Below are 27,434 nucleotides of genomic sequence, written 5' to 3'. Positions count from 1 at the left end.
CTATGGTGCTCAATGCTAAACAATTGTATAGCTTTGTCCCTGTTTTGTTCTACAGGGACAGGTTTCTTATTTTACTGTGCCTGCCTGGAACAAGGATGCTGGCAGTGGAGGCAGGCCAGACATTGCAGGCCTTCCCTGTCCAGCAGGGAGGCTTGGATACCAACAGAGCCTTGTTCAGTAAACCATTGAACTCTGCTCACTTCACTCATGGTGTATGGCTAACCTCATGCCAAGGAACTGGGACGGCAGCTTGGGGTATGGAAGATAGAACTTGGTGAAATACTGCTGCCTTGGTGCTAAGCTGTTTGCAGAATGCAGTCCAGAAATGGGCAAATGTATAGACAGGAAGCATCTGAATGGATTGGCACCTCCTGCTCCCATATTTCCAGGAAGAAAAGGGTGAGTGCCCTTTGCAGCAAACCACACCATGTATTTCAAACTGGCTCAGTGAATAGGGCTGGGCGTTCAGGCACTAATGTGTGTCACGCTGAGTAAAGAGAAGAATATTTGCCAAGGTTAGAGAAGGAGGTATTTACAGATAACAAGGGAGGAGGTGGAAGGAGAGAGCAGGTTAAGAATACTGATAAGGTCCAGGAGGAGGAAGCTGTTCTTGGGCATGGAAGGAGGCACAATTTCATTGCTGAAAACTCTTGAGACTTAAAATCTGAAATGAAACTGACAGCAAATAAAAGGGGCCTGATTAACAGGTGACATCAAAAATAATTTTAAAAAATGGTTTGTCAATAAACAGCCTTGTGGCCCATTCAGAACAACTCATTGGGGATAGTTCAGTTGGCAGAGCTTGAGACACTTAATCTCAGGGCCAGAAGATTCCTGCATTGCGTGGGGTTGGGACTAGATGTTCCTCATGGTCCCAACTCTACAGTTCTGAGATTCTGGGCCCACAGACCAGAGGTTTCCCCACAATGGAGAAGGTCCTTGCCCAGCTGGGGTCTAGCAGTGAGATCCAGTGCTGGAGCAGCTGCTTTGCTTGCAGATCCCAGGTTCAGTCTCAAGCATCTCTGGGAAGGTCGTGGAGAGATGTCTTCCTGAAACCCTGGAGAGCTGCTTCCAGTCAGTGTAGGTAGCAATGAACTAGACTGACCAGTTGTCTGACTTCTTATAAGAGAGATTCCTATCTTCCTAAGAATGACTGAACCAGGCAACAAAAGTGGGTTTTGTTTTAAGTCCGGAAGGATAAATACATGCTGTCTATTGCACAGTGGTCTGAGGTCTTCACTGCCCTGGTTATTTCATATAAGCACCAATTCAATGTGGATACCTCCTTGGGCATCTGGAAGGCTTCTATCATCTTATATGTTTAACATTCCTCTTCTGATAGTCACTGTATCTACAATGGGAACTGTGTTCTACTGGTATTATTCATATTATCTGCATATTACTGCTGTTTGTTTCCCCTTCTTTCTTTTTTAAATTTTAATTCCTCTTGATAATGAGCACAGTACAGAAAGGACCAAGCCTTGAGGTCAGCGTGAACAGAAATTGTGCAATCCTGTTTTAAATATTTTGTGGGGGGGCAAGGGAGGATTCTAGCAGGACATGTGTTTTCAAAGGCTGAGAATGGCAAAGCAAGAATAAAATAAGAAAATCAGTCTAAGGACACTTGCATAGAAGAAGTGTCATTATTATCTAGGAGGGTGTGAGTCCCAGTCTTAGAGCAGAGGGAATGATTGTGCATGGGTAGTCAGTCCCATAAGAGCAGAAGTTAGATTAGTGTGACGATCTGACTGGGAATATTGACGCCAACTTAAGGCTTAAGACTTGCGGGCAGAGGGAAGAGAGAAGGACCAGAGGTTTGAAGCAGGGGAAAAACCTTGTCCAGGGAAAGTGGTGTGATTGTTTGATGAGGATAATGGTCATATCAGAGGTCAAGGCTGGGTTATGGCAGATAAGTAGGGTTAGAAATCAGCAAGTAGAGAAACACTACAAGGTTAGAGCCAGGTGACGTTATTGGCCGTATTTTGTCCATCTGTCAGCAGATTCAAGGCTCAGAGTTGGGTTTGATTAAGTACCCGCTGAAAATAACGTATGTATCGTATTCATCGCTGAAGACTGCATTGTCGCGCTCACCCTTGAAGAGCCTCACCCAGATTTCATCCTGGTCCTGCAGCTCCAGCATGAGGCTCTGGCTCTGCATGATGCTTCGGTCGCTGGCCTGGGCGTACAAGATGGCCGCCTCAGCCCCATTGTGCATTATGTGCAGGTAGGTTTCCTTCTGGTTCCAGGTGTGCACATTGAGACTGAAGAAGTAGATGCCGGGCACATAGCAGTAGAACTTGCCCATGAACATGTTGAAGTGTCCATAGAGGTTCACGTACTCGGTGTCAAAGACAAGAGTCTGGTAGTAGTCGTTGCTGTGCAAGGGTTTTCTTCGGCCCACTGAAAAGGCAGCATAGTTGGTCTTGGCCCGCTCCCCCGGGGCCCCTATGTTCCCCTTCTGCCCCTTGAGGCCCACCTGGCCCCTGCTTCCCGTAGAACCAGCCTTGCCCAGCTTCCCTTGGGGGCCACGTTCACCACGGTCCCCTTTCTCACCTGAGTAGTGAAGAGATCATAGATGAGCATCATTTCAACGTAGGCAACCTTGGCCTCCACATTCAATCCAATGGGCAGGCCAGGGAGCAACTTATGCATTTTTATATAATGTACAAATAAATAGAATAATCATTCCACCCACGCTTGGGAGAGAAATCTAGAAGGGGAATGGTCCAGTCAAAACAGAACACTTGTTGGCTGCATAAACATCATAATCTCACATTTAAAGCACATTACACTCCCTCCACCAAAGAAGCCAGGGAACTGTAGTTCTCCTCACAGAGCTACAATTCCCAACACCCGTAACAAACTACGGTTTCCATGATTCTTGGTGGGGAGCATAGAATGATAGAAATGTAAAGTTAGAAAGGACCCCAAGGGTCATCTAGTCTAAATGCGCTAAATGCATTGTGCTTATGCAGTGGTATATCATGTCCACCCTTGTGGTGAGGAGAATTTTACCACAAATGATGCCCTCAGTTCCCCAGTTTTCAGAGTGGGTCCAAATGTGTAGGGAAATTCTCCTTGCTGCCAGGGTAGGCACTAGATTGGTGTCTGCCCATCTCGAAAACTTATCGCTTGGCAAATCTTCTTCTGTATTAAATGGAATTTAATTTTACCAGAAGCATATCTGCAGGCAAAATCGGAGGTTTCTCCTTTGCAAAATGTATGAGACAAGAATGTAATTGGAGTGAAGTGAAATATTGAAATGTCTTAATTAATTCTATTGATTTAATTATGAGTCAATAAAATTGTTTTTTTTAATTAAGTTAATTAAGGAATCGGAACCTTAGCTGTGGGTAAGAACATAAATCTACCTCCTCTAGGTCTTAAATATTGTCAAATATGCATGTTACACACACACACACACACTCAGCTACAGCCATGTCTAAAATGTATTGGGAGGGTAGAGGTTCAGCAACAGAGGTTCAGCCTCTGATGACACAATTTCTCCATCTTTCATATTCTTCCCGGGAAATCAGGCCATGTCCTAACGCAACCTCTGGAGTCCTGGGCTTGACTCAAGACTAATTTGGTGGTGTCACTTGGCCTTCTTTAAGAAAAGAGCTTGGATAAAATTATGATAACAGCTCCTCCAGGCCAGGAAATTTATTTAGCTTATACAGTTTCTTCCCAACCGGCCCCTCTGGAATCTAAAGAACCCAACATTTCATCCAAAGACAACCGCCCCACCCCTTATAACCAGAGCCTGAGGACACTGAAAAATCAAACTCGCTGCAGCTTTTGGAACTCCACTCCACGGCAGCTCTAAACTGCCTGCTCCATGCATATGGTTTTGCTTAGGCCAGAGGGCATTTCTGAGAACAGGCCAGATAAGAGACCAATGGAGAATGCTGTGATCCTGCCCCTACGCGGAACAGATGGCTGCCAGGGCACAGCCTGGAGATCCACCATGTGCCTTGAAGTTCTGTGTTTCATCAGGCAACATGGCAGCTGCAGCTTCCTCTGCCTGTTCCTCTCCCGGCTCTCTCCCGCATCTGCAGTAATAGGAATGGGACCCAGAGAAGGAACTGGCAGGAGATACTATGGCTATGTTCGGACACAGGATGGGAGCATCTGTTCTTGGGCTTATGGTGTGTGCCCACTCTTACCCTGAGCTGGAAGGTTTGGAGGAAACGTCTAAGTGCATTTGGCCAGATGCGCTTAGAAAGCTCCCCTTGATTGGAAGCTCTGGGGCTTCAAAGCACATTCAACCAAGTTTACTTAGAATCCTCTTCAGACCTTCCTGTCAGAAGTAGAGCAGGCATGCCCAATCCATCCATCCCCAATTTGTGCCTCGTGATTTTTGAACACCCGAAGAGGACCATTGACTGTCTCCTAATGTGTGGGATGCTACCGAGCAAAGGCTTGGCATCTGAATGCAGCATCCTGGGGTAGAGTTGGTGTCCCTTACCTTTCAGGATGGTAACGTTGATCTGAGGCATGGGCTGGTACATGGGGTATGCTGAAATGCGGTCAGGAGGATCACAGCATCGCACGCATTCTGACCCTCTGGGCCGCTTGCTGTATTTCTCATGGTGATTCTCGGGCCTGGGAGGCAGAAACAGCACAGGCAGGCTAAGTCACAGGGCCAGGGAAAAGGGGGAAAGGGAACATGGTGACTCCCCTGGGAGAGATCTCGGGAAAAGGCCCTTGTTTTGTGACCACAGCCCTATCCTTTTCCTTAATGTCATAGCATCACTAAAAATACATGGAAGAAAGAGTAAATGTTGCTGATGTGAATTACTGAGAGCCGGGTCACTGAGATGGGACATGTTTATTGCAGCCCCTAAATAAACTAGTTTCTCCCCAGTTGCTCCACTCTCCCAGGCTCCTTGTTCAGGACTAGGTTTTTCACTCGGGTTGACGGGGACATATGTCCCAAATTTGCAATAGGAGCTGAAAGCCACCATGCTTCCCTTTTCCCACTGTCTGCCACTACCTCAATCTCAATTCCAGCCCTAGCCTGGGTGGCATCTCCTTTTGCCCCAAGAAGGAATTGGCTTGTAGTGCTGACACACTCTTCCAACGCTAACCGTTTCCAGGATAATCTGGGCAAGGATGCCATATGGTTGCCTAACAACAATGGCCAACTAGGCTGGATTTGCCCCTAACGGAGTTAGCAATGGTGCCTGATTGAGGAGTCCAGATCTGGAAACACAGAAAGGGAAAGAGGCAACAGCATACTCTCAAAACATTTCGTAGGAGAAAACTGGGGTGCTTGAAACACACTTCTTCTCATGCCACGTTGTGTCCAGCACTGACTTCAGAGCAGGGTATGTTAGTAAATTGACCATAAGTTTCCTTACATTGGGACACAGATGGAGCTGTGGGTTAAATCACAGAGCCTAGGACTTGCCGATCAGAACGTCAGCGGTTCGAATCCCTGTGACGGGGTGAGCTCCCATTGCTCGGTCCCTGCTCCTGCCAACCTAGCAGTTCGAAAGCACATCAAAGTGCAAGTAGATAAATAGGTACCACTCCGGCGGGAAGGTAAATGGCGTTTCCGTGCACTGCTCTGGTTCGCCAGAAGTGGCTTAGTCATGCTGGCCACATGACCTGGAAGCTGTACACCGGCTCCCTTGGCCAATAAAGTGAGATGAGCGCCGCAACCCCAGAGTCGGCCACGACTGGACCTAATGGTCAGGGGTCCCTTTACCTTTCCTTACATTAAAAAAACAACAAAAAACATTGTGTGAAAGTAGTTGCAACCCAAATACCGGTACATTCAGCAAATGTTTGCTATCTGGATAGGCAGTTATATGGAGATCGAAGAGGCGTTCTATGTTCATATGCAGTAGGTTTAGCAAAACACACACACATCCACTCAGTTCCTTTAGAGATCCAGAGTCTCCGAGGGAATGGGAGAGAAACCTGAATAAATTTACTCCACATGTCCAGAGTGACACGTTTTTTAAAAGCAGTACCCAGATCGCCTCAAAAGGCAAATACAGGCCTTAAAGCTGGGTCATTCCACCACCACCCTCATTTCAGAACAGAATCCATCATCTTGCGGCTGAGTTTCTCCCAGTTCATACCCCAGCTGCGTCAAATGTGGATGAGCAGAAGTCTGCGGTAGAGGTGCAGTGGAAACTTGGAAAGAGAATAAGCTGGCCAGACTGAGGAAAGAGAGCTCAAGAACAGCATAACCCTTTAAGATAAAGTGGTTAAGAAATCATGGGAAATTTGTGGCAGGTACTCTGACACTTGAACTCAGCCTGCACACATCAGCACTGGGGTGATGCCAGTCAATTCAGTTATGCATGTGCCAAACATGCCGTCCAACTGCACACATTAAATCAGTGCGGTACCTTACTTTCTCACGATGTGCGGCATAGTTCCTGGCTTGTGCCAAATTTTTATCGTTACGGGAATTTTGCTTCTTTCAGGAACAGCATCTAGATCTAGCCAAGAGACTGGACAAAAGCCCCGCTTTTGCTGCAGGGAACTAGCTGCTGCTGACACAGTTTTCTAGCCTCAGTGACTACACTGCACCAATGAGGGAAGAGGGGTTTAGGTTGGGAGAGCTCTTTCACGGTGGTGCTTTCCCCCTCTCTTCTACAAAGGGGCCCCATAATTCCTAAGGAGACTTCTGTCTGAAATCCTAAACGGAGAGAGATGATTTGCAGTCTCAGCAGGGGAGTGGGAGGGAGGGAAACAGGGTGTGAGTATGCAAACATTGCTCACAGGCTTTTAAGCCAGGATTTATTTTTTTATTTATTTTAAACCATGTATTTAACAAACAAACGGGGGGGGGGCACCACAAATTTTAAAACAACAGTACATTATACTTTCAGAATAAAGCCAGTGTTTCAGAGCTGGTGAAGTTCGTAGATTTGTAGACTCGTCAAATTGTGGAGTTGGAAGGCACCTTGAGGGTCATCTAATCCAACCCCCTGCAAGAGAGGAATCTCAACACGTGGTCTCCCACCCAGTTTGGAACCATGGACCACTGGCTCACCCAGCCTCTATGCTTCTTCAGCTGTCTATCCAGTGGCAGGTAAGAATGCATATGACTGTTCACAGGAGATCTGAGAAGGATGGATGGGATTTCCACTCACTGGATGAGGGAGCAAAAACTCACTGTGTGGAGTGCTCCCCATCCCTATCAAAAAAAGAAAAATAGGAATGCTCACAACACTTTTATACTTTCCAGCCATGACTAGGCCAGATTAAGGTTGGTTGAAGCCTTGGAACAGTGCTAATTTGTAGGAGACCTAGAAAACATGGCCCTGTATAGTACAAAGAATCATGGTGGAATGTTCAGTGGTTAAAAGAATCTAAATTTTATGCTACAACACAGCAATTAAGGCCCCTTTTGCAGTCATTTACACCTCCTCCAGAGCCCTTATCACCGAGGAGCCTCTGGCTTCATTCAAAGTGGGACAGAGTGATAGACTTAATTGTGTATTAACTGCATACTGGAGATGCACATTAATGGAGTTAATTGGGCATTGAAGTACACCATGAAGTTATTTCTTTAACACTCAGCAGTTCTAAACGGAAAGCATAACTATTTTCAGCAGCTGTCCAGCTAGACTGTATCTCTCATCAGAACCCCTGTGAGAGAGCCTCAGCAGGGATCATCTTCCATAGCTCAAGGGCGAAGCTGTTGCTTTCCCTGAAACCTGTTGCTTGCTAGTTTCACTGGCATGACCCTCCTTAAGGGTTGCAAACTTTTAGGGCCCATGGGCACATTTGTCAACTAGAGAAACTGTCATGGCCACCATACACCATACACACATTCCTTCTGAAAATCAGCTGCCCAGATAAATTTGTGAACATCCTTCGGCTCCTCCATGATAATATGACAGCAACAATCGCCAATAACAGTGGCTCTCAAAGTGAACCATTCACAGTGGGATCAGATAAACAGGAGTGTGTTATCACCCCAACCTTATTTATTATTTTCATTGTCATGATCCTACACATTGTCGGAAACCTATGTCACCACCGTGGAAGGACGTGTGGATCTAGAATTGGCCTCCATAGTCACTTACAGAATCACTGTTAAAACCGTGTCCATGGAAGACAATCTTATTCAGCTACGAATGATCGCCAAAGAAGAAGAAGACGACACATATTGCAACCTATTCTGTTGGCTGCAACCGAATACAGATTTCAAGCCTAATTTCAGTGGAAGGAAGAAGGACTCCCTGTGGGCGTTAGAGAAGTCCTTTGTGGGCACACATGCGCACATGGATACCATGTTGGCGAGCCCCAACCTACCTGGAAGTGTGATGCTGGGGTGGCGGAGGCTGTGTTGCTGCTCCAGGCCTCTGCTCCGCATCCTTCTCATTGCAATACGCCTGGATTATCAGGCAGATGAGCAAAAGGGCACTTGGTGTCAGTGTTATCTTCATTGCTTTTGGCCCTGTGGGAGAAGAGAGAGTCAGGCAAGTGGAAGTGTGTGTGTGGTGGGCAGAGATCGCAGCAGCATTTTGAACCCTGGAGTTGTTGCGTGTGCATGCTTTGGGGGGTAATACATGTTCTTTCCCTTGCTTCATAAGGTCTTATGGGAAGACCCAGTTTAGATGGCAATGTGTTTTACATCGCTTACTTCAAAATGTGGTAAATCGGCTCTACTGCACTGTTGTACATACATACATCCATACTTTTATTGTATGCTGCCTTTCCACAGTTCAAACAAGGCTCAATGTGACTTACAACATGAAAAAAGCATAACAGCAACATAACAAAAGTGGTCATAAACAGTACATAAGACATCAAAAATACACAACCAAATGGAAAATTTTCCACATAAATCACAGTATCTAAAATAAAGGTACAACCCCCCCCCCCAACATCAGCAACCATCCCAACAAAAAATGTAAACAACACCCCAGCCTAAGAGCCTGTTCAGCAGCCTCAGCTTTTGTAGCTGGAGTCAGTCCCGATCCCACCCTCCCAGGCCAGGTGGAAAAAGCCTGCAAGGCAGGGAGCAGGTATTCCAGAAGTCACAGTAGTACATACAGTATAAGCATGCAAAGGGATTTGTGCATAGATGGACTAACCCACCCTCTAGATCAGCGGTTCTCAGCCTGTGGGTCCCCAAGATGTTATTGGACTACAACTCCCATCATCCCTGACCTTGCTAACGGGGTGATGGGAGTTGTATTTAAACTACATCTGGGGGGACACAGGTTGAGAAAGGCTGCTCTAGATAATGGCGTGCATGGTTGACATGTGGCACTACCACAGCCAGCGCACAACAGCCGTCAGTCTGAAAGGAGTTCTATGCATCTATGCATGCACATGCATTGCGCTCCCTGTATAAAGGCATAAATTCTGTTTGGCCAGGGTTCATGTCCCCATGGAAAGAACACTATGCATGTACACCTCAAAGGACTTAGGGTTGGGTCATTGTGTGCTTTAGCATATAGAGCTGAGCTAGCCCATTTGTGTTCAAAAAGCCCCATCGTGTGCTCGTGCGCACAAAGAGGACTTTGCATAGTTGCACGTATTTCCTATTGATTTGTCATTTGTGTCAATGGGATCTAAGTTCAACTATATTGTCTCCAAACAAAAAGGAGAAATATGGAGTTGTAGATACGTACCAGTCTTCTTCAAGTTTACTGCTTTCTTCAGACACACCCTGGCTACCTACACCCATTTAACACGCAATGACCTTCCTGTGCAGGAAATTATTTGCATAATGGCACAAGATCTATTTCATCACCTAAGTGGAGCCCATTGATTGGCAGTTAATTCTCCTTGGTCCACACCAAGCGGACATGTCAGTACCGTAGCTACCGGGCCGGGGAGCTAGCTGGGTTTCTTGCCCTGGGTGAAGCCTCCAGAGGGGAGCCATTGAGGTCCCAAGCCAGTGGGTGGGTGGGTGTGGGTGTACACAAATGTGCATGGGGGGCTGCCAAACTGGGTCTTTAACAAACATGCACATTTTCACCAAAGTACATAGGTTTGTATGTTTTGTTGTTCTAACAAGCTGTTCATCGCTTTGGCAGCCTTTGGGCCCAAAAGTTGTATTTTGAAAACAACAAGAAGAACAATAATCAATGGCCAATGTTTCCTTCCTGGGACAAGTCTGTGATCCCATGGCAGAGTGCAACTGAGTACACAAACACACGTGCTTGTGCATAGTTTGGAAGCCTGCCCCACCCTGGTCCTCTAATAAGGCAAGGCAGTGCAGTGCCAAGCAAAACTGGGCAAGTCTCCTAAGATCCGCGGTCAAAGATCCTCTGGGAATATTATCCAAGGATGAGCTACACAGCCAGGCCCAAATTCAGAACCAGAAGATTCTCACGAAAGCAGCTGTGTGTCTTTTGCAGGGCAGAACAAGAGAGCACATGGACCAAAGGAAACAGTTACACAACCCATGTGCAGGTAGGGGTCATGCAGGCCACGTTACACACCCAAAGCTCACATGTATTCCAGCTGAACTGCAACCATAATGTAAATGGATGTGCAGGCATTCCCACACTCTGCAAGGAAAGGAACACACATGTAGTTAACTTTATGCTGCATTCAGAAGTGCATCTGCATTAGAGATAAATGCTGATTTGAGACACTTGTCTTCCTCCAGGGATTTCTGGGAATTGTAGTTTTTGGAAGATGCTGAAAACCTAGTGCCTGCACAGAACTATCGTTCTCAGATTCCTTGCAGAGAGAAGCCATGCTAGTTTAAGTTTTAGGCTTCAAAACTGACTCTTGTGGAGTTTCTCCCATAACCGCTTCTCGTCCATCGCCACTCAGAATCCAACAGCCAACATGTCAATCAAAAGGGCAAAGAATAAGGCTACAAAGAAGCGCCCTCAGCATGCCACTTCCAATGTGTTTGCTATGTTTGATCAGCCACAGATTCAAGAATTCAAAGAGGCATTCAAACTGATTGATCAAAACAGAGATGGTTTCACTGAAAAAGAAGACCGCATGATATGCTCGTTTCACTTGGGAAGAATCCAGCTGATGAATACCTAGATGCTATGATGAATGAGGCTCGAGGACCAATAAACTTCACAATGTTTTGAAAGAAATTAAATGGCACTGATCCAGAAGATGCAATTAGGAATGCCTTTGCTTGCTTTGATGAAGAAGCAACAGGTTTAATTCAAGAAGACAACCTGAGAGAATTGCTGGTAATTAGAAAAAGGGAAGCTGTGGTGACATTTCAGGCAGCCACTGCACATGCGCAGACAGCAGCTTAAGCGATTTGGGGTTTGAGATGATGAAACAATTCCAGGTAATGGGCATCCGGTGAAGACAAGGGGAGACAGGTTTACAGATGAAGAAGTAGATGGGGAAGTTTTTAATATGTGACATTTTAGTGTATCTTTCATCTTTGTTGGAAGCCGCCCAGAGTGGCTGGGGAAACCCAGCCAGATGGGCGGGGTACAAATAATAAATTATTATTATTATTATTATTATTATTATTATTATTATTATTATTATTATTATTATTATCTCTTCAGAGAGGCACCAATTGACAAAAAGGACAATTTCAACTACACTGAGTTCACATGCATCCTTAAACATGGAGTATCATCATGAGTATGAATGATCATGAATTTATTATATAGTTTAGAAAATGGTTTGTCCATTTGTTTGTTCTCTATGCATTTGGATGCCTTTTGAGATACCGTTGCCAAACCTGGCATGGGGGTTCCCAAGGTGGAGCAGCAGTCTTCATCAGTGTTTTGACACCGGACACCATTCTTAATCAAGATGGCAGTCCAAGATGGCATGCCATCACCTTGGCATGACTTTGCCCATTTTTTTCGGTATAGGTCTGGCCGCCTCTCGAGATACTGTCACCAAACTTGGCATGACAGTTTCCATAGGTATGCTGTAGTTTCTTGAGAAATACTTCTGTTTGATGCATTTTCCCTCAAGCCAGCTGCCATCCAATTAGAAAAAGGGAAGCTGTGGTGACCTTTCAGGCAGCCACTGCACATGCGCAGACAGCAGCTTAAGCGATTTGGGGTTTGAGATGATGAAACAATTCCAGGTAATGGGCATCCGGTGAAGACATCTCTGCCTCCTGTCTGGTCTGTACAGCAATGTAAGAATGTGACTTGAAGCAACCTTGCTGCATTTCAAGCCCCTAATCTCTGCACAGCCTCAGTGAAGTCTGAGCACAACCATTTTGGGAAGTGCCGTTGTATAACCTTGAGCGGGTAGTCTGTGGATGATTAGACTTCAGCTGGTATGGGATATTCCTAACATGTCCAGATTTAATATTTAGTGAGGTTTCGATCGCATTTGAATTTTTAAAAGCAATATGCTATTGGGATGTGGAGAACCAGGAGCCTTAGGTAAAATAGGTCATCCTCACCTGTTTGTTATGTGTAAAGCCTGAAGAGTTGGCAGACATTATGTAACAACAGGATCCTTCCTGGAGGCTTAAAAACTGAATGTTTAGTCTAACTGTCTCTAGCCCCGCAAGGCGAAACCCACAACAAAGGGAGCTAGATAATATGCCCGCAAGGAGGTTCATATCTCTTGGAGGACAAGCATTATAAGCCAGAGACAGCGGCAGGGCACACACATTGCTGGACAAACACAGGCTTGTAAGGAGAAAGACAGGAGCAGAGGCGCATACAGGGATGTGTGCTCCGGCAGTGCGTTTGTTTTTTCCGGTTCGCTCTGGCCACTCTCCATCTCTCAAGGGCCTGATACAGCAGCCGGTAACACTTGGGAATGCAAAGCCGTCACATCCTGGAAAAATCTCCGTCAGCATTAAAGAGACCACCAAACCCTCAAGAGTCCCATCCCAATCAGGCAAACACAAAGAGGGTAGCAGGGTGTGCGTGGAGAGCAGAGGGGGACCCCAAAACCTCTGGGCTCCCCTCACAGGTCCCAAACCATAACCCTCTTGGAAATAGAGAGGTGCTCCTGGAAGGGGCCCACAAAGTGGCCCATGACCATCCGCAGTAATCCTGAGTTACTCAAAAGCTGAAGAAGTGTGCATGCACACGAAAGCTTATACCAAGAACTAACTTAGTTGGTCTTTAAGGTGCTACAGGAAGGAATTTTTTTATTTGGTCAAAAGCTGAAAGTTGGCAAGCGTGCCAGGAGGCACAGCAGCCAGTGCAAGAATCAGCCTTCCCCTTCCCTAGGCCAGGGCGAGGATGCATCACACAGCTGCCCAGGGCTGCTTGTCCCAAGGCAACACTTGCCCAGGGAGGCAGAGGCTTGCCTGCAGCGCCAAGGGGCTCTGCCCATTTAACATCTAGAGGTGTGCAGGATGTTGCCTAGAGCAATGCCAAGCAGGGCTGGTGAGGGGCCAAAAACCATGTCCCATCTACTGTAATGCGAGGGGCCAACACGGGGCAGATTCTGCTGCACACACTCACAGGCACATACCCAAAAAGCAACAGAGGTATCGGCAGCCTGAGGCCTTCAGAAGGAAAAGGCCCTTGTGCAAGATCCCAGGAAGCCCAGCCACTCCCCCTAGCCAAGCCTGCACAGGTAGATCTGAGCTCTTTTGCACACACATTTCTAAGTACCTGGCCCTGGAGGGCTGCCCAGCTGACGGGCACCTACCTACCTTTGGGGCAGGATGACTGGCTGCTGCCAGAGCCACTGCTTGCCTTTGCCTCTGGTCTTCTACAGCATCCCCCTCCAAGTAAACGCTTCCGCCACCCCTTGCTAGTGGGGCAGAAAGGAGGAGAGCCTGGCAGCCCTGTGTCTAGCCTTCAGATCTCAGGCTCCCGGCAGCAAGACGCTTTGTGGAAAACCAAGAGAGAGAGAGAGAAAGAGGGAAAGAAAGGGGCAGACGCTGTACGCCGCCAGCCCTCCTCCCTCAGATGGGAGCACAGCTGCCGTTAACCATATGTGTGCCCAGCACCCACAGCTGGGACAGAGAAGGCAGGTTTCCTCCGCCAGAAAGTGTCTCCAGATGTTGGGGTCCGGAGCCAAGGAAGGAAGGAGGGAGAGCAGGGGAAATTCACAGCTGCTGCCCATGGCAATGGAGATCAGATTGGCAAGAGGAGGCAGTATGCAAGCCTGGCGCTGATTCTCACCTCTGACTCCTTCAACGGCATCCCTTTCTGTTATAGCAAACATGAGCCACGCTTGCCTCATGAAGCAAAAACAAGAAGATTTATTTTGGCAGATGCATCTGTGCAGTGTGTGGTGTTGTAGTTTGACTGTCAGACTAGGAGGTGGGAGACCAGGGTTCAAAGCCCCGCTAAGCCAATGGGTGACCTGGGGACAGTCACCGTCTCTCAGCCTTAGCAACCTCACAGGGCTGCCGTGAGAAGAAAACTGGGGAGGTGAGAGCTACGTACACCATCTTGGAGGAAAAGGTGGGATATGAACATGGCAAAAAATTCTGAAGGTATGGATTACAGTCCATTTCATCACACACACACACACACACACACACACACACACACACACACACCCCTCCACCCATTGTATGCGTTCCAAAACAGTGAGGTCAGAGGAAATGCAGAAAAGTACAGCAGGCAATACCTTGGGAGTCTGTTTTCCATTTCCTTTCTATTGTTGTGTGCTCCCTGCTTCCCCAAGTGGTGAGCAGTTCCACTGTGCTACCTGGGTTTGGCTTCCTTTGGAAGAGAGAGCGCTGGAGACTTGTGGCATGCATTTCTGTAGGGTTTGGTTTATTTATAAGTTGAGCATAAGCAGAGGCCAGCAAAACATGCTCTTGCCAAGCAGCGGATCTGCTGCCCTCAATATCACATCCCCAGAGACAGGAGCTCTTCTCCTCCCACCCTGGGGTGCTTTGGGCTGTCAATTCACAGCTCCCTCTTTCTGCTTCAGAAAACCTTGCTTCTTCTGGGTGTCACAATACAGATATCAAGCAGTTAATATGTGGAGGATATCCATAGAATGGTGAGCAGGTGCAGTCTAGTGGTTAAGTTAAAAACTCTCTACAATATGATTTAGGAAGACCAAACCTTAGCTCTTACCTACCACTTTGTCAGTCTCTTGCCTCTTCTCTTGAGATACCTGAAAAAGAAAACCAGATGAAGTGTGTTTTGCTGCTTGCTTATGTTTTTACCCTGTATCAGTGGTCCTTTTTCCACTGGAGTCAGCATTATCTACTGTACAGAAACAATTCATTTATGAATCTGCCACTGTTCAGTAGCTAGGAGGCACAAAAAAGGAAGTACAGTGGTACCTTGGGTTACATATGCTTCAGGTTACATACGCTTCAGGTTACAGGCTCCGCTAACCCAGAAATATTACCTCAGGTTAAGAACTTTGCTTCAGGATGAGAACAGAAATTGTGCAGCGGTGGCGCAGTGGCAGCAGTGGGAGGCCCCGTTAGCTAAAGTGGTGCTTCAGGTTAAGAACAGTTTCAGGTTAAAAACAGACCTCCAGAATGAATTAAGTTCTTAACCCGAGGTACCACTGTACTTTAATGGTAGTTTCTCTTTAAGGGTGTGACAAAGCGTCACCTGCCCGAAGATGAAGGTGAAGAAGAGGAGGTTCTGGAGAAAAAGAAGACAGTGGTTCATATGGTTTGGACAGTATGTTTTGAGTATAGCATTTTACCTTTATACAATGTGTGCATATGGTGACATTTCCTGTCATTTAAGTGCTTAATAAACACATATGCTTAATGTCTCTTATTCTACCACCACACCACCCCCTGGTCTACCTGATCCTTTGCACAGGGGGTGCCAGAGACCTTCTAGATGCTCTACTATTGAATATATACTATGATTTCCCCACCCCCCCACCCCGCAGCCTCTACTTCTATGCTACACTAAGATTTGTAGGGGAGAAAATTTGAGCAATTTCCCTATTATTTGGGCAAGCACATTCTAAGACCCTGGCTGCTTTTGGTCACTGTGGTACCAGCCCAGCAATGCACAGCTCTGCCCAAATAGGAATCTTCCAGTGCCGTTGCTACCCACCCATACAAAAAGCACACCTCCTTGCCTAACGAACGTCCAGTCCTCTCACATATGTAGGTCATGGCTGTTAGGAAAAGCCAGGCATAATGAGCGGCTGAGAAAAAGCAGAACTGTGTATGAATCACTGAGCAGAACCAATCTATATACCAGCATGAAACTGTTCCACTAGTAATTCCCTGAAGGAAATCATTGCATAAGGGGGCAGCTGCTTTTCCCACAGTAAAATCTGCAAAGCTAAGGCACATACAAAATCAATGATCTCCAAGTATAGCCAGGCTCTAGCCACAAATCTAGAGGCACAACCCCCAGTCCAAATTGAGGAATGTATAACTTGTGTGGTTTATGAACTAAGAGAGCCACTTGTCATCCCATTATGTGTGTTTCTTCCCATCTTGCACCCTGATACAATTTTATACTACAGTGGTACCTCGGGTTACATACGCTTCAGGTTACATACGCTTCAGGTTACAGACTCCGCTAACCCAGAATAGTACCTCGGGTTAAGAACTTTGCTTCAGAATGAGAACAGAAATTGTGCTCTGGCAGAGCGGCAGCAGCGGGAGGCCCCATTAGCTAAAGTGATGCTTCAGATTAAGAACAGTTTCAGGTTAAGAACTGACCTCCGGAACGAATTAAGTACTTAACCCGAGGTACCACTGTATGTGATAACAGTTTTCTGTCTGGATCAGTTATTTTTCTGCCTCTTGTTATGCTGAGGAACCCAGTGGAAACGGATTAGCAGGAGATTCAGAGCAGATAAAATATACTCCTTAATCTTCACACACAACCTGAGTCATTTATGGAATTTGCACCCACAAGATGTTGTGGTCGGCTACTAGCTTAGATGACTTTAAAGGGGGATTAGAACTAGAAAAAAAAAATCGTAAGATCAGAGGCAGTGTGCACTGTGAAACCAGCTGCTGCTTGTGGGTTTCCCAGAGCAAGACATTTCTGATTCAGCAGGACTTCATTTATTTATTGCATTATTATTTATTGCACCTTCCCCCCCCCCCCCGCGCGCCCAGGAGCTCAAGGTGGGTCTCCTCCTCACTTAATCCCCACAACAACCCTGTGAGACAGGTTAGGCTGAGAGACAGTAACAGGCCCAAGGTCACCAGTAAGCTTCATGGCCAAGTAGGGATTTGAAACTTGGCCTCCCAAGTCCTGGTTCCAACCACTACACCACAATGGCGCTTATGTTCTTATTATACGTACGTTTGAAGTGATTCAGGTAAGCTAAGGGAATAGGGATTGACTGCTAGTACAGGCAGTGACCGTTTTACGCACATCTGATACGTGTGTGACTCTGCATATGCGCATTGCACCGAACCCAGAAGTGACCTAAAAGCATCACAAAAATGGGCAGAAGGGGGCAGAACAGAATGTTTGCGGGCTTTTTCAATAGTGTTTCAAATATGCGTGTTTTCACTTAAACACACTGCCTTGGAATGTAACTTGTACATAAATTGGGAGTTGCCTATACTAAATGCTGCTTTGTTCCCTCCATTGCAAACTGGAGTAGGATACAGGGTTGCTTTTTGGGAGTTATTTTTTTCACAAGTGGAACTCTTTCTCTACTCCCCCAAGCAACTTACTGCACTATAAGGCATATATATGTGCAACTGAGATTGTTTTATATCAAATATATAATTTTAATGAGAGCTAGCAAACAGCCTGAAAGATTTTACACTGGTGAATTTCATTCATAAACTAAAAAGGGCCCTTATTTGTTTTCATTCTAATCTCTCTCTCTTTTAATCTTACGCAGGAAAACTTCAGTTATCTGACTGTACTTCAATGTTTTCCTCTATCCCTTCAAACACCCACTACTAACCCCATTATTTCTTTTGCTGATTCCCTTTTCTCCTCTTGCCTTGAATATCCTGGCCACCCAAATGAAGAAAAGCCCCTTTCTAGTAGCTACGCTCTCAGTATGTGAGGTCGTGGGTGGCTCTGTTGATGGGTAGATTTGTTATCTCTAGTCACTTAGAACATGGGATCTTTGTCCTTTTATTCTGAGCCACTGCAGATTTCACAATCATGGAGACCTACTGCTCTAGGGCTAGGACTTCTAGGCAAGTGTTCCAATTCAAGAATTTACTAAAAACAAAGGGTACAGAAAAGGGAACTTTTTTTTTACATTCAGAATAAGAAGGAAGGGATACTTTTGCCACAGAACAGTTATTAAGTGGCGCCCAGGTATTGTCACAGGGCAACACTTTCTATGAAAAGGTTGCAGCATCAGCATAATTGCACGTCTTGTGGTTGGTTGCAGCTCACTCCTAGCCAGGGCAACTTAGGAAAGGGACTGAACATATAACTGTCAATATGTCATAATGCCACTATACAAATGTATGGTGTGACCATGCTCAGAAGACTGTTTACAGTTCTGGTTGCCTCATCCCAAAAAAAGATATTTTAGGTTGGAGAAGTGGTTCAGAAAAGGGGAACCCAAATGATTGTGGAGTTAGAGCAACTCCCCTGTGAAGAAAAGTTACAACAGTTGGGCCTTTTATTGCAGAACAAAGATAAGCAAGGGAAAACAATAGGTGTATGTAAAATTACGCATGATGTGGTGTAAGTGGAGATATATATTCTCAAGGAATTATGATTATTGTAGTCATATGAGATATGAGATCCTCATCACTGTTGTATATGAAAAGCACAAAACTGTTTTAAAAAATAAAATACTGCTTTTATTTATTTTCATGGTACAGAAGAAAAAATTTGAGAAAACAATTGTTACAACAGTAAACAGCAAGTAACTTGTCCTGATAAAATTACAGGCTTTTATCGTGCCATGTGTTAAAAGTTTCATTTGATTACTCTTAAGAGATCATGCCACATTTTCCCATGAGGACTACAAGACTCTTAATCTCAGGGTCGTGGGTTCAAGCCCCATGTTGGGCAAAAAGATTCCAGTCTTACAGGGGGTTGGACTGGATGAGCCCTTGTGGTCCCTTCAAACTCTAAAATTCTATCTATACTTGTACCCTCTTACAAGCACTTTTCTACTCAATGTGGTTCAAATAATGACAGGTTTTGAACGCCTGAATGTGGTGCCTTTAATATGTGTAGAAGAGGGAATATCAGCAAGTGCAGCTTTTCTCATCACTACTACAGTACGGCACGGCATACTGTGCCTGTCCCCCTTTCCCATAATTATGGAAAGAGTAGGAGTCTCACCAGATCACATCTGCTCACCTTGATTCTACTTGTGCATGTGAATGGAAAGGCTGAACCACATGGTGATGGTTGGTGGTGCAAGTTAAGTAATACAAGCCCAACTGTGAATACTAGGACCTTTGGAATTGTGCCTAGGGGGAAAGAAAAATCCTGGCTTGCTCCCCTCCCTTTCTAACAACACTCTGCAGAAGTCAGAGCACAGAGGGAAGCTTCATCAGCTGCTACAGCCTGCAGATCAAGCTGGTGTTAAACTACAGAAGCTGAGGTGGGTTCAAAGCTAGGAATCTTTATCAGTGGCCAACAGGATTAAGGGTGGCCATCTTCCTTGGCCAGCACACACACACACACACACACAAAAAAAACAAAACTCAGGAGGGAAGCGGGTGCCCAAAAGGACACAGCCAACGCTTAGTGTCAAGGAAAGTTTATGGGAAATATGTGTTTCTGTACGTGTTGTTTCCATAGCCCATCACTCCGAGCATATTTGTGTGACCATTTCCCCATGGCTTTGAGGACGCTGAACCCAATTAACTATCTGTAGGAGCTGATTTGCGGCGCTGCCGTTGCCAAAGGTCACTTTTCCCGCTCATGAAAAAAAAAGACAATTCCCAGCCGCAAACCGGTGCCTCCTCGCCCCGAAACGCTCTCTGGCAGCCTTGGGAAGATGGCAGCCTGAACTAACCCCGGCCTCGAATATCCCGCGCAGTGGTTGCTGGGAGATGTAGTCTCCCGCGTCGGCGTTGGGCCCGTACCAGAAGGCGCCTTTCCTCCTTCCCCCTCCCACTCGATCGCAAGGGATGTCGGAACCAATAGTAGTTTCCCGAGCGCGATGCACGCTGGGACCTGTAGTTGGGGAAGGAGGGAGGGAGTGCTGCGAGAGGGCCTTCCCTCCCTCCGGTCGTTCCCGGCGCGGGGAGGAGCCTGATCGGTGAGTGGTTGGGCGGGGGCGGAGGCTGGGGGGGTTATCTTTTGCCGGACACCTGGGTTCCTGCGGGAGGGGGGCGATGTAGGGGGGTGGTCGAGTAAGAAGCGGGGTGCTGGCATTTACCGGCGCGTTCCTCTTTTTGCTTGCTGCCCCATTGGCCCCAGTGGCCCACCTCCCGCTTAGCTTGGTCTAGGCGGGGCATTGCCAGGCGACGGAGCGACCGCGGTTGCAGCCGGGCGGGCTGCGGCGAATCCCTCCAGGGTGCCAGATCCCTAGGGATGCAAGTGCGTTGCCGGCAGATCCCTTTGCTTCATGGGCGGCAGCGACCTCTTTTCTCTTTCTCTGCAGGCCCAAAGGCGATGCAGGGATGCAGCTCAAGGGACCTCCTAGTTCGCCCTTAGATTGCGCCCCCCGCCCTTCAGGCGGGAGAAGAAGGTGGGGTGGGTGGGGGGCTAAGTTGCGCAAACTGCGATCTCTTTTAAATGTACGTTAGTGCATCTGAATGTGCCACACACTCGCCCCTCCTCAAAGTGGCTAGAATACGCGCCCCCCCCTCACGTACTCCACCCCGTCCTTGCAGATCCATTGGCAGTACAGTATAGCTTTCCTGGACCTTTGCGGTGTGGTGACATTCTCCTGGGTATTGTGTAAAAACTGTGAAACGATGGAGCAGTTGCTACCCTTGTAGAAAGACTTTGCAGAAGGGTTGCGGCTGCTACTTCTGTGCAACATCTTGCCCCAGGGATCCAGTCCCCAAGGACTTTTATTTCTACTCCTGTCAAACTCCATTTGTACCATTTCACCTGCCCAGTTCAACCTGGTTGGGTTTACTGTGGTGGGTGCTGCTTAGGAAGCCTTTTGGTCCAGCACCTCAACCGCTCAAACTGAGCTCATCAGTGTAGAAATGTTTTCTGCTGTTTGCAAGCAGATGGGTCCGTTAACTAAGGCTGGCAGATGTGGGTGCAGAGACTGTGGAACTAACTCTTGGTAAAAATTTTGGCACCATTTCCCTACCACTGGGTCGTACTAGCCATGCTGGGCTATGAATGTGAGGTCATCCACCTATGTGCCGGACATTTTGCAACAAATAGCTCTGCCCCCCTCTTTTTTTGAGCTATGAAGCTGTTGTACCTAGTGCATGTTTTACTACCCTTGTATGCAGACCCTTTCATATTGGGAGTAGTGCTGGGAAGCAATCACTATAACGCTTAGGGGGAAAACAGTTTGTAGAATCCAAGACATGCTATACGACACAGTCCTGTTCTGCTGAACAGGAAGGAAAGTCTGTTAGGTCTTTAAACAGAACTGGTTGGGCAAGTCAGCAATTGATGATCTGGTGACATTTCCTGGTAACGTTTCCTGGATCCTATTTGGGGAGGAGCTGAGCTCTGCCACCTGTCGCAAGCTATAGGTGCGGCTGGTCCCCAGAACTCCCAGCAAGATATGAATTGGGAACAGTCAGAAAGGTCTGGAAACCACAAGGGCCCTGGCATAATTGCTACTCAAAATGATGTAAAAATCCAAACTTCTGGGGTGGGAGAATCATTGTCGGTAGGTGAAAGAGCCAACGGTTAGCAGCCTGATGACTGAAGGGCTTGATCGCAGCCTTGGAGTCTCCTTGTCAAAAGGGAGAGAGGTTTGGAGTATGGGCAGGGCTGGTTTGTCCCATGACTCAGTGGCTTGTCTTCCTAGATTCAGAAGGCCCAGTGACCTCCCTTCCTTCTCCTATCTGTCCCTAACTCCCTGCCTGCTTCACTGTGCTTTCTTGTTTGGATTACAAACTTTACATAGTTTAATTGGGTAATTAGCAAAGCTTTAGTTGACCTACTGGTGCAGGCCAATTTTAATTGCTGAGGACAATTTCTGCGACTTAGGAATGCACTTGTTTGTTTACTTTCAAGGCTTTTTTTGTTTCTGGTGCCTCATCTTCTACCACCTTCTAACAAGGAGCCGGAGTTCTTTTGTGTATTAAGAGCAAGCATGGCTTGAGTGTCGGTGCTTCGACTGGGGAGATCTGGGTTCAAATCCCTGTTCAGCTGCAGAGCTTATTGGCTGACCTTGGGCCAGTCACTTGGTCTCATGGTTGTTTTGACAATGAAAGGGCAAGGGGAACACACAGTCTATCTTGAGCTCCTTGAGGGAAAGGCAAAATAAAACTGAGAATGAGTGCCTGAGCTTGCTTTATTCCCTCCTCATTTTGTGTCCCACTTCCTATTACGATGTGTCTCTTAGATGGTTATTCTGAGGGTGGGGGCTGTCTTCTCATTGATATTCATAAGCTGCTCTGCGATCCGATTTTTGGCAGAAGAACAGGACAAAAATCCCCATAATAATAGATTGCAAGCTATTTTACACTTCCTCCAGTAACTCAAAAAGGCACCTTTATTGGCGTTTGGATAATGTGAGTAAATAAGTAATTAATCATTTTAAAGTGTTATGTTTAATAAACTGGAAAAAAGGTTAATCAGTTGACAGCCCAACTTTTAGTGTGCCCATGTCTCTGGTGTAATTCTGCTCCAGCAGGAATCCTCGTAGTGCACAGTTTGGAAGTGCCCCTGTTGGTGCTGCTTCCATGCCTGTTCCGTTGCAGAATTGCTGGCCCAGTTGCCTGGCTCCCCCCCTCCCCCCCCCCGATGTTGCTGCTGCACCTTCTGCCCTTTCTTGATTCCTTTTGCTTTTCCTTCTTGCATGGATAGGAATCAGTATGCTTGGTGCTGCCGCCTCACTGCCTCCCCCTCCTCCACCCCCCACAAGGTAGGGCAGATTGCATGTCCACCCCTGCTGCATCCCCTTTTGCACCCCCTGCTGACCCTCTTCTTCCCTTCCAGGTTCCCGGGAACCTCAGGCTCATGCCCGTCCCATCCCGCCCACGCCTGCAATGGGACGATTCTCTGAATCCCTTGCGGATTAGTGTGGGCGGACTCCCAGTGCTGGCGTCCATGACCAAAGCGGCTGACCCCCGCTTCCGCCTGCGTTGGAAGGCCATTGTGGCAACCTCCCTGGCCCTGATCCTTGTCCTGCTGCTCCTCTGCTTCCAGCGTTCGCCTTCGGCAAGCAGGCCGGTGCCTCTCACCGCTCACAACTGGCGTCTCGGGGCACTGCCCAGTGGGCGCTACAATGACACCTACCCCTTGTCGCCACCCCAGCGGATCCCGGAAGGCGTGCGCTACCGCATTGGACTCATTGCCGACCTCGACACGAACTCCAAGGGCCCCGGCGAGCATACCTGGTTCAGCTACTTGAAGAAAGGTTACCTGACCCTGTCGGCCAGTGGGGACCATGTCTCTGTCGAGTGGGACACCCAGGACCATACGCTGGAGTCTCACCTGGCTGAGAAGGGGCGTGGCATGGAGCTCTCCGAATTGGTAGTCTTCAATGGCAAGCTGTATGCTGTGGATGATCGCACTGGTGTGGTCTACCAGATCGATGGCACCAAGGTGGTACCTTGGGTGATCCTGTCTGACGGGGATGGTACAGTTGGCAAGGGTGAGCTCAGGTTTTGTGTTGGATCCCCCAACCTCACTGTCATCCCCCAGTTTCTCGATGTCCGAAATACAGTGGTACCTCGGGTTAAGTACTTAATTCGTTCCAGAGGTCCCTTCTTAACCTGAAACGGTTCTTAACCTGAAGCACCACTTTAGCCTCCCGCTGCCACTGCTCCACCAAAGCACAATTTCTGTTCTCATCCTGAAGCAAAGTTCTTAACCCGAGGTACTATTTCTGGGTTAGCGGAGTCTGTAACCTGAAGCATATGTAACCTGAAGCGTATGTAACCTGAGGTACCACTGTATAACTGAGGCCACAGTAGAAGTCAGAATTCCCAGAATTCCCATGCCTTCGGTCACAAATATGGTCGGCTCATGGTTATAACTTAAGAAGAGGCTGCTGGGTGAGGCCAGTGGACTATAAAGTCCAGCATCCTCTTCTCCCAGTGGCCAACAGTTCCTCACAATGTCCTGCTTTCCAGGCTCGGCTGCATGCATTCTTTTTATTACCGTTGGGCTGTGGGACCCATTTTAAATTAAGAGGCAAAAGTTGTTCATTTATTAGCTCATTTGGTTAGATCATGGTGCTGATAATGCCAAGGTTGAAAGTTCAGTCCCTGTGCGGGACAGATGCATAGTCCCACATTGCAGGGGGTTGGGCTAGATCAGGGGTCAGCATCCTGCAGGCCATGGGCCGCAAGCCGCCCATGGGGGTTGTTTAAACTGCCCCCGAGCAACCCCTGAACCGAGCCGCCTGCTTGGCGAGTCCCTGTGCACTACGCTAAACCCGTGGAGTGGGGACTTGCTTCCGCGGCACCAGAAATCGCATCTGTGCATGTGCAGACGCGATCCGGCCCACAGAGCGATCTCCGCGGGAGTGAACTGGCCCAGGCGAGGTAAACCTTGCTGACCCCTGGGCTAGATGATCCTCAGGGTCCCTTCCATCTCTTCAACCATATTTTGAATGGAGCTCTGAGAAGTGAATTTGCCTCCCTACAATAGACGCACACCTCTCTGCTCCTTACGAGGGAGCTGTGGAAGCTTGGGTCCAGGTAGCTGGGGTGTGTATGTTTGACTGGAACCATCAGCTCCCCGGGCAGTTAACACCATGTCTTACGCCTTGAACTCTTTTCTTTTTCCGCAGGGTTTAAGGCTGAGTGGCTAGCAGTGAAGGACGAGCATCTGTACGTAGGAGGCCTGGGCAAGGAGTGGACGACCACCACTGGGGAGGTGCTGAACGAGAACCCCGAGTGGGTGAAAGTCATTGGCTACAAAGGTGACGTGGCTCACGAGAACTGGGTGGCCAATTACAATGCACTGAGGACTGCGGCAGGGATTAAGCCCCCAGGTGAGCAGTGGGCAGGTTCTTGGATTGGAAGAACTGGTTCAAAAGAAACATGCTGGCACCTGCATCATTCTGCTTCTGGATTTTCTGAGCACTCTAGGTTTTGGTTTATTTTTCATATAGATGGGATTGGTGAATGACAGAGGGGAAGTCAGAGCGGGTATGGAATTTGGGGAGGCAGGATATGGGTCTGCCTAGAGAGGAAGAGAAAAGCAATAAGGGCTTCATTTTCACGTTCATGAACACTGTGATCATGCACCTATAGCAGGTTGCTGCCTGATGTGGCTATTCGCTCATCTCCTGTGAATAGATCCAGAAGCATATCTCTTTATGTGGAGACAGATTGTTGGTTCAGCTGGCCCTACTCACTGTCAATGTTGGTAGTAACTCTCCAGAGTCTGGGACAGAGATCTTTCCCAGGTGGCTTAACTGGCGATGATGGAAATTGCATCTGTGAACTTACGCATGTGCTCTGTACCACCGGTTCATATGCCCACTTCAAACTCAGTTCTTCATTCCCTCCATCTTCCAGTGTGTTCGGGGTACTCACATCACTGATGATAGGGATGCACTCATGCAGTATTGCTGCCACAAGCATTATGGGCTAGCTTGTAGTGAAAAGTTTTTTTTATTATGTGTTCTATGTTTTTAGCTTGCGTTTTTATGTTGTGAACCGCCCTGAAATCTACAGATGAAGGGCGGTATACAAATGTAAGTAATAATAATAATAACAATGCCCATTCTCTTCCCCTTTGCCTGCTGTGGCTTCAGAGCCAGTGTGGTGTAGTGGTTAAGAGCGGTAGACTTGTAATCTGGTGAACCAGGTTCGCGTCTCCGCTCCTCCACATGCAACTGCTGTGTGACCTTGGGCCAGTCACACTTCTCTGAAGTCTCTCAGCTCCACTCACCTCACAGAGTGTTTGTTGTGGGGGAGGAAGGGAAAGGAGAATGTTAGCCGCTTTGAGACTCCTTCGGGTAGTGATCAAGTGGGATATCAAATCCAAACTCTTCTTCATTGTATTTGCCCCTGGCCCCATCCCTGCTTGACATTCACTTTTGCTCCACCCCTCCTAGGTTACCTGATCCACGAGTCTGCCTCTTGGAGCGAGACACTCCAGCGCTGGTTCTTTTTGCCGCGCCGCGCCAGCCACGGGCGCTACAACGAGCAGGAGGACGAGCACTGCGGCACCAACCTGCTGCTTAGTTCCGCACCGGACTTTGCCGACATCACTGTGAGCCGTGTTGGCGACGTCATCCCCACCCACGGCTTCTCCTCCTTCAAGTTTGTCCCCGACACGGATGACCAGATCATTGTGGCACTGAAATCTGAGGAGGACGCTGGGCAGGTGGCAACGTACATCACCGCCTTCATGCTGGATGGGCGTTGCCTTTTGCCTGAAACTCGTATCGGTTCCGTCAAATATGAAGGCATTGAGTTCATCTAATGGATTAAATGGGTGCTTTGGAGACAAGGCGGCTGAGCTGGGTGTGGGGATGGGGCAGGAGGATGTGCCCCGGGATTTCCCCTCTAATTCTGGCTCGGCTGCAAAGCATGGTGGGACTCTGAAGTGCTCTTTCATAGCATAGCTTTCACTTCTATAAAAGCAACTTGGTTTATTGCAAGTGTGGGCCTGTTTCTGTGCGGACCCCTAGTGGTGCAGGGTGGGCAGCGCCTTTGCAGTTTTTCGTTTCTTGGCTTCATTGCACCCTGCAAGAAACTCCCTTGGTTTCAGTCCAGCTCCTTCCTGCTTTACTTAACTAGCCTGGTGATCTGGCAGGACGTACGTGAGCAATTGGCTTGATCCTATCCCTTCACTTTATTCTATTTTCTACAATTCACATGTGCCTTTGTTAGGAAAGAGAAACCTTAGCACTTGGCTGTCCAGCAGGATTATTATTCAGTCACCCAAAGGGTCTTCCTTGGCCCATCCCACTCCACCCCACAGTAGCCTTGGACCTTGGCTAGATGGGTACTTCTTAATGATGAGGCATTGCTGATGAGACCTGGACCTCTGGTCTGGAGTATGTCAGGTAACAGTAGAGGGAGTGAGAGAGCTGGAGCAAAAGGGTGCTCTGCAGTCAGCTCCCTTGTGGCTGCAGCAAAGGGATCGCTTCCGTTAGCTGCTCTGTGTAGTTCCTAATCTTGAGATACCCCAGACTCCATATAGGTGTGAACCAAAAAGGGTAGATTATAAGCCATACTCAGACTGCTGACCCATCTATCCCCAGGTGTTTTCAGCAATTTGTTGTATCCAAGTCATTCACAGAGTAGCCCCACTGGAATAAATGGACTCAGATTTGTCCATTGCACACAGTAATCCTGCACTGCTAAGGCCATTATTAGAAAGTTATCATTTGAATCTTCCTCCCCCCCTTTTTTTGGTTTAAGATGAGTGGGGTTCAAGGTCAGGAAGCCAGCATCCTATTGGAGTACTACAACTGGAATAAAGTGTCCTAGTTTATTCTTGCTGCATTCAGCATTCCTTGTTCTCCACGTGTGATAAGACAGAGCATGTGGTCCTGAGCATTAACATCAGCCCTAGTAATGTGTTATGTATCTCAATAAATTATCAAGAGCTTTTCTAGTCCAA

At 47.5% G+C, this 27,434-nt stretch overlaps 2 protein-coding genes across 4 annotated transcripts; one reads left to right on the top strand and one right to left on the bottom strand.

The window, feature by feature from the left end:
- Positions 1 to 731: 731 nt before the first annotated feature.
- On the bottom strand, positions 732 to 15,560 carry C1QTNF1 (C1q and TNF related 1). Its single transcript, XM_081180959.1, has 4 exons — positions 13,562 to 15,560; positions 8,284 to 8,428; positions 4,469 to 4,605; positions 732 to 2,553 (listed from the first exon to the last, which is right to left on the bottom strand). Exons 2-4 carry the CDS (start codon positions 8,415 to 8,417, stop codon positions 2,003 to 2,005), a joined length of 822 nt encoding a protein of 273 aa, XP_081037085.1. The 5' UTR covers positions 8,418 to 8,428; positions 13,562 to 15,560; the 3' UTR covers positions 732 to 2,002.
- On the top strand, positions 2,092 to 27,434 carry CANT1 (calcium activated nucleotidase 1). 3 transcript variants are annotated; one of them, XM_081180915.1, is made up of 5 exons: positions 2,092 to 2,224; positions 6,852 to 7,054; positions 22,842 to 23,499; positions 24,643 to 24,846; positions 25,918 to 27,434. In XM_081180915.1, the coding sequence occupies exons 2-5, from the start codon at positions 7,025 to 7,027 to the stop codon at positions 26,286 to 26,288; spliced, it is 1,263 nt and encodes a 420-aa protein (XP_081037041.1). In that variant the 5' UTR covers positions 2,092 to 2,224; positions 6,852 to 7,024; the 3' UTR covers positions 26,289 to 27,434. The 3 variants fall into 3 exon arrangements, with proteins under 3 accessions (XP_081037041.1, XP_081037042.1, XP_081037040.1); XM_081180916.1 differs by lacking the exons at positions 2,092 to 2,224; positions 6,852 to 7,054 and adding an exon at positions 19,893 to 20,016; XM_081180914.1 differs by lacking the exons at positions 2,092 to 2,224; positions 6,852 to 7,054 and adding an exon at positions 20,515 to 21,564.

This window comes from Podarcis bocagei (genome assembly GCF_964188305.1).
Source record: "Podarcis bocagei genome assembly, chromosome: 2".
NCBI classification, from domain to species: domain Eukaryota; kingdom Metazoa; phylum Chordata; class Lepidosauria; order Squamata; family Lacertidae; genus Podarcis; species Podarcis bocagei.
The sequence above is the reverse complement of the archived record's forward strand: the minus strand, read 5'-3'. Positions and strand labels throughout refer to the sequence as shown.